This window comes from Xiphophorus couchianus, chromosome 17 (genome assembly GCF_001444195.1).
Source record: "Xiphophorus couchianus chromosome 17, X_couchianus-1.0, whole genome shotgun sequence".
Classification (NCBI taxonomy): Eukaryota; Metazoa; Chordata; class Actinopteri; order Cyprinodontiformes; family Poeciliidae; genus Xiphophorus; species Xiphophorus couchianus.
The window spans coordinates 396,287-407,563 of NC_040244.1; the positions used below are offsets into that span (position 1 = coordinate 396,287).

The following is an 11,277-nucleotide window of genomic DNA, read 5'->3' on the forward strand; positions in this document are numbered from 1 at the left end:
TATATATATATAGATATATATATATATATATATATATATTATATCGATTAGATTAATATATTATATGACAAACATATATATATAATATATAGATATATGTGTTATATATATTATTATATATAATATATTATATTATATTATATACACACATATATTATATATATATATATCAATATATTATATATATATTACATCTCTCTCTCCTCTCTCTTGCTATATATATATATATATTTCTATATATATATATATCTAGAGATAGATATATATATATATATTACATATACCACCATGTATATATATATATATATATATATAGATATATATAGATATATATATATATATATTATAATATCTATATATATATATATATAGATATAGTATATATATATATATAACACATATATATATATATGGTAAATTACATATAACATATATATATATAATCTATGTGCATATATTATCTACACATATATATTATATATATATATATCTCATAGATATATATATATATATAGATAGATAGATAGATAGATATATATATATATATAGATAGATAGATAGATAGATAGATAGATAGATAGATAGATAGATAGATAGATAGATAGATAGATATAGATATATATACATATATCCTAAGCAGTAACTTATGCTTATTCAGGAAAATTTACAAGGTGATACATATTTTAGTCCTTTTACTTTTCCATTTTATAGCACAATAGAGTAACTTTGTTACCTTCGGTTATTATAAAAATTTATCAAATATGACTTAAAAGAAATTTGACTTTGTAATTTAATGCCTTGAAATTGGGCCTCTGTCTCTTTAAAAACTGGAAACTGCAGCTCAGAGGAGGAGTGGCACCTCGAAGGCGGAGCTAAGTCCACTCAGACGTAACATGAAACAAAAAAAAGTTGATTTAACAAAACACTGCCCTTTTGACATTTTCTGCTGAGCAAAGAGCCAAAGAAATGGAGCAAAAAGCTGTGTACGTATTAGTGCTGCACGCAGAATCTCCTCAGACTGATTCGACGGAGACCAGGACCAACCTGACACTCTCCCGCTGTGGTCGCTGACGTAGCGGCCGTACGCCTCCCAGTCGTCCCCGTCCTCAGAGTGGAGCAGCGAGCGCAGCGTGAACGGCGACACCGGGGGCAGATTCTCCACCAGGACCTCAAACGCCTCGTCCACCAGCGCCCGCGAGGGCCGGACGGAGAGAATCGGAGGAGTAGAGCTCAGAGACATGGCCGCCGACCAGCTGTGGAGAGAAACACGGTGGAGCGCCGCCGCGTTTAAATAACCGACTCAAAGTCCAACATGTTTACTATCCTGAGATACAACCGGCAATAAAACGCCCAGTTTTCACTCCAAGAGCAAACTCTCTGCATTTCCTTTAATAACCAGGTCTGCACTGACATTTGGAGGCAATAAAAATGAACTGATGCAACATTTTTCCTGCTGTAAAAGTTTTATTTGATTATTTAATTGTGAGATTCGGGTTTTATTTGATTATAAAGACATCTGAAGCGACCTTGAACTTTTAAAATGACCCCAGTTGAACTCAAAGCGTAGAGATAACCGGATGATGACAGACCAGAAACCTCTGATCAATTCAGCTTAAGGTGGAAAAGGTCCACCTTAAATACACTTTCAAGCCTTTGTCTTTGCGACGTTTAAATAAATGATCCCAACAATGTTTGAGAGGAACGAAAGTCCAAACTTAATCTTTGCAGAAATCTGTGACAACTGAGATAAAGCAGAAAACATCAAAGTTCACCTGGATGAGTTAACATGAGGAATTCTGCTATTTAAAACGTTTCTTCTAGTTGGTTAGAAAAGCAGAAAACAAACTTAATTCATCTCAGAATTAAACTCAGACACAAATTTTGAGATTAATCTCAGAGATTATCTACTATCAACTTCCAAGTTTCTCAGTCAAAAGTCAAAATTTTTAACATTTTCAACCTTGGAAATTTTTCTAGAAAATGTATAAGATTAATAGAAAACTTTCTGAGATGTTTTGGTAGAACATTGTTTCCAGCTGTTGGAAAAGTAGGAAACAAATAATTAATCTCAGAAATTCTCTAGAAAAAAAGCTTGAAAATGTCTGAGCTTCACAGGTCAAAATTTGCTAGAAAAAAAATTGAAATTAATCTCAAGAGATTTTTTTTTAATGAACTTGGAAATTCGAAAGTTTCAAAATTAAATTTTCTTGTTTCTTGTTTTTTTTCTAGAAAATATCTGAGATTAATCTCCAACTGTATGAGTTTTTGGTTGAAGCTTACTTTTCTATCACTGTTGTAGTAAAATACATTGAAGTAAAATATTTCAATGCAGTTTACATTGAAATAAAGGAGGAGTTCTGCCTTTGGCCGCTAGAGGGAGCCAGTTTAGCATAATTCTTCATAGAGTGTTGAAGGTTTTTAAACTACATTTTTAAACCTTTGTCATTTTTTAAAGTAAATGTTAAACTTCTCATATTAAATGAATCATCTTTACTGGGGTTACAACATTGTGATTTCTGAATCACTCTTCAATAATCAATAATCATGGTGTTTGTTACTCTGCTGCAAATAATCTGCTGTTTAGTTTTGAATCACTGTCACATGCAGCTGCATTATCCATCATCTGAAGCCGTTACATCATCCATCGTCTCTCAGGTTAACCCTAACCCTCCCTCAGCTCGCTGTCACAGCCTCGCTGCAGCATCCTGTTGTTTGCTCATTTTTAATAAACAATTCATTCAATCGTGGAAGATTTGGATCAAGCCTTGCAACAGAATCAGTCTTTCTATAAGGAAACTGAAAGCTTGCAGCTTTAAAACGAGTTTTCTCTTAACTCCTAGGTTAAATTCAGTGTTTTTAAACATTTATCTTCTTCGCACCAAGTCTGAAAGATACTGAGAAAGTGTTGGAAAATATGTGACTTTATTCAATTAAATCTCTGTCCTTTTGCCATGTAACCGTGGAAACTGAAGCGAATCAAGGCCAGTCGGCGTTTTACAAACATGGAAATCCATCAAAGATATGAAACAATAAGAGAACCTGAATGAAAGAAGAGACGGGACTTTCTGCAGCTAACAGAGCGAAGGAATCCAGCCCCAACGGGAGAGTTTTACGCTCCATTTAAAAATACAGTGACGGTAAAAAGACAGTAAACATTTTATGCATCAGAACTGATTTTAGAGAAATAACTTCAAAGCTTTACGGACTAAAAGTTTACTCTGGATCCATCCGAACTCCAGGAACAGATCTCCCTTTGGTGTTTCCAGTTATTCTAGTGGATTCTGAGCTTTCTGATGATGTCAAACATACAGAAATATTTTTTAATATTAACTAGATACGTCAATATGAATGTTGGGGTTCTGCAAACCAGATTGGTGAAAACAGACCTCAAAGTTCTAGAACAATTGTCCCCAAACCAGATTAGCATTTATATTACTGTATTTTCCGCACTATAAGTTGCACCTAAAAACCTTCAATAAGCCGACAGTGCGCCTTATAATCCGGTGCACCTTATAATCCGGTGCACCTTATAATCCGGTGCACCTTATAATCCGGTGCACCTTATAATCCGGTTTGCCTTATAATCCGGTGCACCTTATAATCCGGTGCACCTTATAATCCGGTGCTCCTTATAACCAACTGCGCCTTATATATGGACCAGTATTGAGCCACAACTGGTCTCACAACTACGGTAAGCAGCCGCCGACTTCATTTTCCCCGTAGATGAAGAAGCGCGCGGTGCAGGCTGGGTTTTGTGTAAAGACCCCAAAATGGCTCCTATTAAGAGACACGTTACGACGCAGAGTTTAAGCTCCAGGCGATCAGTGACGCAGTAGAAACACGGGAACAGAGCAGCAGCAGAGAATTTAACATGAACCAATCAATGGTTATAGTGGAAGTGGATCTATATTGTGATTTGATTTACCGTAACAGCATCAGACTGTTTTTTACGTGTTTATTGAATCAAGGAAAAGTTCCCCTCCACTACATGTTATACCTTGCTGTTGTTAAAAGATAAACTGTGTCACAAAAATACCACGTCACTGACTTTACCTCAGGAAAATAATAAAACAGCTGTTTATTCATTTTGGGAATGAAGGGAGTTTTCAGGACGCTGGTTTGTAATCTATTAATAAAGTTTGACTGACCTATCTGACTGTTTTGTTGACATTCCCTTTAGCGCATCTCCATCTAATGATGCATAACGTAACCGCAGCCTCTACTGTAGCGGCTATTCTATGAGCCTTATATATGAAAAAAGTTTTAAAATAGGCCATTCATTGAAGGTGAGCCTTATAGTGCAGACAGAAAATACGGTACTTTGCAAAAGTGAGCGTTTAGCTTATTTAGTTAGAAATGCATAGATTTTAATACGTTTTCAGCTTTTAAACGGATGGTTCTCGAATATATTAAACTTTTAGATATTTCTAACCTGATAAGCTCATTATGATATCTGTAGATATTCCACGAATGTAAAAAAAATACAACTTGCAATTGCTGTTTCCATTAAATAAAAACTACAGTTAAAATCATGTGAGTAAAAGTTTCTTCATGCTTTGTTGTTGCGCAACACCCCCCCCCCCCTCCTTACTGTCTCTACTCTCTCACTCTCGTACTTCCTCTTCTGAGAGGGGAGATGTGCTACCAGCTCTCCGTCTAACGGGTCCGTTGAGTTTCCTAAATCTGCTGGGATTTACCCTGTCCAGAACTGAAGTAAACTCTGTTTAAGCTGGTTTCGAGAAACGATTCGCCTGGTTATCTGACGGCCTACATCCAGGTGTCCCACCCTTCTTCCCCCTGTGAATTAGCCAGACTGAGCAGCCTACAGCCAACTAGTTTCACAGAGCACACCTGTTAACGGTCGCTCGTTCTCTATTTTACAACTTGCATTTGTTATTGAACCAGGTAGGTTTTAGTGACTCGGGCGAGTCCCAAGGATGAGGTTTTAAATATGGGCTACCAGCAACCTAAAAACATTTTCCACCTCTTCCTCTCCAGAATCAAACATCACAGCTATTTTACAACCATCAAAGAACTTTAAGGCGACTCATTAACTGAATGTCCACAACATCTTTAGATTTTCTTTATGCTAAATATTTTATTAGTAAGGCATTTTTGCAAGGGTCAGTACAGCTTAATTCAGTAGCAGAAATAATCAAATAAGTAAAATCAATCATCTAGTCTATCTTTCCCTACTGCTGACACTGAGAACTAAAAAAGGGAACCTTTGAGAGAGACGGACGGAGTTTGGCGTTTCGAACCCCAGACCTGGCACGACGACGAAGAAGGTGTGGCAGCAGGAGGAAGATGTTGATCGATGAAGGCCAGGATCTCCGCAGGTCTGATGAGCTTCTTCTCCGCATGGATGCTGAGGTCACACAGGACTTGGTGCTGGCAGGAAAAAAGGCACCAGTTCTTCTTCTTTGTCTTTGTCTTCATCTTTGTCTTTGGGGTCAGAACCCAGCCGATGAGAGAAGTGCGATTCGAAGCCACAGATTGTGGGCCAGACGGGTTGGTCTCCATGTGCAGGACAGTCTCCGGCTCCGTGGCCCCGGCTCTTCTTCAGCTGCAGAGTTCTTTGTCCATCTCGATCTTGGCTCGAAGCTGCCCGGAGGATCCAACAAAAGGTTCCTCTTTTGCACCCACCTTTTATAGGGTTTATCCACCCCCCTGGTGCGCCTGCTGTCTGCTTAGACAGATGATCTCATATCCATCACTGTCTTACAGACATTTCCTGATGTCTGTGCTAATGTCTCAGGGTTGCTCAACCTCCTGTGTCCCTTGCCTGCACGACATTTTCTCTAAATAAAGCGTTGATCATCTCTGCTCTCCTGTTAGTTCCCCTTTTTCCCTTCTTTTCACCTTTCACCTACCATCTACCTCCAACATATCAGTGATGTTTAATTGCAGTTACACCTTTTTACACCATTTCAAGTTCAATGTCAAAATCACATTTATATCACATTTATTTTCTTTAGCTTCTCTGATCTATCATTCATTTATGATTTTATAACCATAACTTATTAATTATACTTATAATCTTAATGTGAGTTATTACAGATGTTTTTCTGAAAAGAAACCAAGAATAATACATGATTCTAATTATTTACTACTAAAGTTACAGTTACTTGTTTTTCTTATAAGTGTTCTCACAAATATAAGTGTAAGTATTATTACAAGTAAATCAATATTAATATAAGTATTTTACTTTGAATCTTATCAAATTACTCAAAATGTTTAGATTTAATTTTTTTAAACTTTCATGCTTTAAAATAGTCTCAACTATTTTTATAAATCTGCAGGCTGGAAACTTCCTCTTTTTCCAGGAAACCTGCTTTTCTTGTTTAATGACTCTCTCTGACTGACTATGATTTCTTATGATTAGATAGAAAAAAGTAGAATTAAAGCAAAGTTTGCATGAGACAAAAACAACACACACAACTAGATTTATTTTATTGACACCTAAGTCTACTGTTGGGCCCTGATGTCACTTGAGTGATTCATTTTAAAGATAACTTTATTTATTATTACTGTTAAACTAAAATCTCCAGCATGGGGAAGTGGGATGAGCTCGGATTTTCTTGACAGCTTTAAAAAACCTTCTGCCAAAAAAGCTTCTACTACTTCCTGTTCGTCTATTTCGTCATTTCCGTCAGTAGTAACATCCTGTTGACGATCATGTGACTCATGATGCAATAAAAAAGTGTTTCCATTGCAGTTTTTAAAAATACAATAAATTAGATTTAGTAAAAAAAAAAAACTTCAAAAACTTATCAAAAATCTGTTTTTCCAAAGTTGGCATGTTTACATAAAGCAAATTTATTTTCGTAATTCCAATTTCCAATTTCATGATTGATAAAACGCAGCTCTTGACAAACAAACACGCTGGTTTTAGTAAGTCTTTATTTTCACTTACAGTGAATAGTCTGTTATTTCTTTAAGGCAAAAGTATTTATATTTTTTTATTATCCAACTCAGTTCTCTATCTCCAAAAGAAAAAAATTATTATAGCTTTCAGATTTTCTAACCTGAACATTTAAGGAAATTTCCCATAAGGTTTCTGTAATTGTTTGCCGAATTCAGCCGTTTTATTTTATGGCTGCAGCTTTCTGAACTCTGGTTTCTAGTGCAAATACCTTAGTGCACCTGAAATAACTAAACTAACAAACTAACTAATAAGTAACTTTTCAGTAAGATGTAGGAGTTTTTTAAGTCAATAATTCCTTAATATCAATTCTAAAAAGTACTAGTTTCACTGGTAGACCTTTTTAACCTGCAACAGGACATTTTTCCATGTTAGAAGTGAAATAATCTGTCAGTGAAACTAGTAGGTTTTCATCCATATCTTGTGAAAATTGATTTGTAAGTTAGTTTTGTATTATTTCAAGTGTAGGAAGATATTTGAACTACAATCTAGACCAAAATACTTGGTCTAGATTCTAGTTTTGTGTTTTTGCAATGTTTCTCCAGCAGATGGAAAAATATAAGAAGACTCACCTGAAAACGCCGTGCAGCCCGTCGCGGTCACCTTTGTCCACCGAATTGGACCCAAACGAACCTGCAGATCTCTTTGTTGCTAAACATGAAGATAAAAGAGATGGAAAGATGCCACGTTAAACATCGGACAGTCCAGGACTTCGGACTGAAACATGACCTTGACCTCCTTCAGCACAGCTAAACTCACAGTTCAACAAATCAGCGAACCATTAATTTCTGCAGGAAAATCATCAACCAAAAAGTATTTAAAGTTTAAAAGTCACGACAAGACGGTAATCAAACCAACTGCGTCATCACGTCTCGGAGTTTTTTTATTGTTGTGCTTCTTATTTACTTTTTATCTTTATATAAGCTTTATTTCATTACAGCCGAATTTACCATAAAGCTTCTCTCATTCACATGTGTTTTTCTTAGTGTTGTCGGACCGTTAAAATGGGCAGAAAGTCGGAGTGAAAACCGCTTCGGGTCAAGCGCGGTCATTTTAAAAGTATTGCGAGCGGAAGCTAATGCTTCAAGTTATAATTATTACTTTTACTAACTTAAAACAACCGTTGAGAAAACCTAAGCTTGTTCATTTTAAATGTAGCCGCTCTGTCGTCAGTTCGGGTATACTTACATTTATGTCAGTCTATAAACAAAAGGGAAAAGTGGAGGAATAAACATGGAGGCACAGGTTAAATGCTGCGTGTTCAGTTCAAGTTTCTCGTAAAAATGAGCATCGCTTGACTTTAAATTCAGGGAATATTTGAGGATATTTGGTCATGTTTGCTGACTTTCATTCATATTTTCATTTTTTGATCCTTTTTTTACCACTTGTCTTCCCACAAGACTGTTGTACTTCTCAGCCATGTTTATTGAGGAAAGCCGAGCCGGCCCACGGCATATGCAAGCTAAGGTAGCACGTAGACCAGCAGGGGGCAGCAAGACACTTAATTTATCCACAACGAAGAAACCAAAACTTTAAATTTCTTGGTACTTTTAATTTAAAATTAAACTACAAGGTTTATATTTACCCAATTAAACAAAACTAATTAATAAAACGTTAAATGTCAAAAAACATTAAATGTCAAAAAACATTAAAATAACAGCAAACATTCAAGTGCAGATTAAATTTATCCATTTGAAAAATAAAATAAAAAGCAGGAAAAAAGTCAAATTATTGCCATGGGTTTACTGTTTTAAAAACATTGTTAATTAAATAAAACGGTGAATCAGACAGAGAAAAAGAAAGCACCATTACCCAAAGACTGACACCGTCGTCAGGTCCAGTTTAAAAGGAGAAAACACTGTGAAAGGACAACATTTAAGAAGTTAAACATTCAGGCAGCCAAATGTTAAAGTGTTTCTGCAGCAGGATAAATTGTACCACAACTCACACCATTTCCAGACTTGCAACATTAGGGTAGGGTTAGGGTTAGGGTTCTAAATATTTAGAATATTTTAAAATGTTCTAAATATTTAGAGGATTTTGAATTTGAATTTTCTGCTGAAAAATCTTACAAAACTCAAAACCTTTCCAAAAGGTTGTCATCCAACCAAACTGAAACTTCTGTTTATCCATATATGATGCAACATAATCCAGTTACATAAGACTTGTGCTTGTGGAGGAAACTAATTAAACTGGAGTAAGCAGCTGTTTACATGATGCTTAATGGAAACTTTATGCATAAAGCTAATAGGACAAATTAGGCTAAAGAGAAGCTTTGCTAAGATTAAAATCAACATTCCTGGTTGTAATTGATCAGAATCTGGGTTCTGGACTGTCTGATGCAGAACATATTCCCATTTTCCAGCTGATCTGTATGTTGATCTGCATTTTTCTGCTATGAAAACATGAAAAATAATGCAAAATGATGCAAGCAGCGTTTATCAGATACCAGTGGAATTATTACTACATAGTATCATCATCCTAATGCAGGTAAAAATTCATCTTAAAACATATTGTGCTAAGAAAAATGCATTTCTGAACCTGTAATATTGCGTAATGTTGGGTCTTCAATGAGTAATTTTAAAAAGACCAAAGAAAGAAATAAAAAAAAAACAACAATGAAGGGACCAAATGACTCAAAGCATTTTCAAATACATTCAAAACAAAAGGAGGAGACGCTGTGATCCAGCTTCAGTTCGCTGTTGACATTAAAAGACATGGAAAACGGTTCTGTTCCAGCAAGATAAGCGTGTAAAGTTAATTATTACATGTTCTGTTCTCCTTCAGATTACAACATGGCTGAACACTTAGCCGTGACTGGCATCAAAAAGGACAATTCATATTTTCGCCTCCCACATTTAAAGCTGTGCACCATTTAAACTTAGCTGGTCAAAAAAAACAAACGCAGGGAGAAATGTGGACCATAGAAAGGAAATGAAAAGATCCCAATATTTTTACTGCAGCACAGCTAGCTGCTATAGGATGTTGGAAAAGCTTCAGTTTAATATTTTAATGACCACATCCCAATAATTAGCTATAGACAGGAAAAAATAAAAAATATCTACAACAGATGCTCTGCTTGCTGTTCTTGTTATTATATTGTTAAATGCTAGCATTGCAGCACAGCTAACTACAGCAGGAAGTTGGAAAAGCTACAGTTTAATAATGAGAATAAATCAACAATATCAGTGTCAAACTCTTATAGTAACAGAAAGAAATGTTAAATTATCTACAGCAGATTCTCAGCTTAATTTTCTTACTTTTATAATAGTTAATTGCTGCCAATGTAGCACAGCTAGCTGCTACCAGAAGTTTAAAAAGATGCTTTTTAATACTACAATGAACAGAGATGTTAACAGTATCAGCACTGCTTAACTTGTATACAGACAGGAAGACATTATTTTAAAAAATCTACAACACATTCTCTGATTGCAGTTCCTGTTTTATATTGTTAACTGTTAGCAATGTAGCACAGCTAGCTGCTACAGGAAGTGGAAAATTATGTTTTCTAATGCTAGAGTGAGAAGTGCCAACAAAACTATGTATAGAGGACAACATATAAATAACTGCTGAACTAAACCCTCCCCTTGTTTTTGTTTATGTACAAGCTAGAGCTAGCACTGCAACACAGCTAGAGGCTACAGGAAGTTGGAAAAGTAGCAGTTTAGAAAGCCTACATCCAGCAGTTCCAACAATATCAGCTGTTGTTATGCTGGTATATACCAGCACATGGAGAAAACTGATAGTTGAGAGAAAAGTACATTTTACTATTTACCTAAAAGCTAGTGTTAGCATTGTAGCACAGCTAGCTATGACAACAAGTAGGAAAAGCTGCAGTTTAATACTCCAAAATGTAGAGATGCCATCAAAACTATTTATTGAAAAAGGTAACAAACTGCAGCATAAACAAAACCCTCCCATTGTTCTTCTTCATGCACATGCTAACGCTAGCACTGTAGCACAGCTAAATGCTACAAGAAGTTGGAAAAGCAGCAGATCCAACAATAATGGTTGCTCTTGTGTTGGTACACCTCAGCATGTGGAAAAAACTAACAGCTGAAAGAAAACTACACATTTTGCAGTTTACCTGAAAGCTAATGTTAGCATTGTAACACAGCTAGTTATGATAAGAAGTTGGAAAAGTGGTAAAACTCCAAAGAGCAAAAATGCCACAAACTTTTAGTATTGATCCAGAGAAGTAAAGCAGTTGAAACAAACACTCACTATTTACTATTTCCATATAAGGTAAAGTTTGCGTTATAGCAGAGCTATGGAAGCAGATTTAGGAATTAGGGCTGAAACAATATGATGAAAACTGATTCATGTTGATGTTTTTTGCTTTGGAAAAGATA

General features: G+C 35.6%; 1 protein-coding gene across 2 annotated transcripts in view; it reads right to left on the reverse strand.

The window, feature by feature from the left end:
* LOC114161226 (acyl-coenzyme A thioesterase 1-like) overlaps window positions 1-8,199 on the reverse strand; it is a 17,213-nt gene extending 9,014 nt beyond the window's left edge. The window contains exons 1-3 of one of the 2 annotated variants that reach the window (XM_028044411.1): window positions 8,114-8,199; window positions 7,498-7,576; window positions 1,045-1,253 (exon numbers count right to left, since the gene is read on the reverse strand). In XM_028044411.1, coding sequence (XP_027900212.1) covers window positions 1,045-1,240 — 196 coding nt within the window. In that variant the 5' untranslated portion in view covers window positions 1,241-1,253; window positions 7,498-7,576; window positions 8,114-8,199. Of the gene's footprint in view, window positions 1-1,044; window positions 1,254-7,497; window positions 7,577-7,684; window positions 7,704-8,113 lie in introns of those variants that run through there. The other variant, XM_028044412.1, reaches the window with a different exon arrangement.
* Between the last annotated feature and the right edge of the window lie 3,078 nt (window positions 8,200-11,277).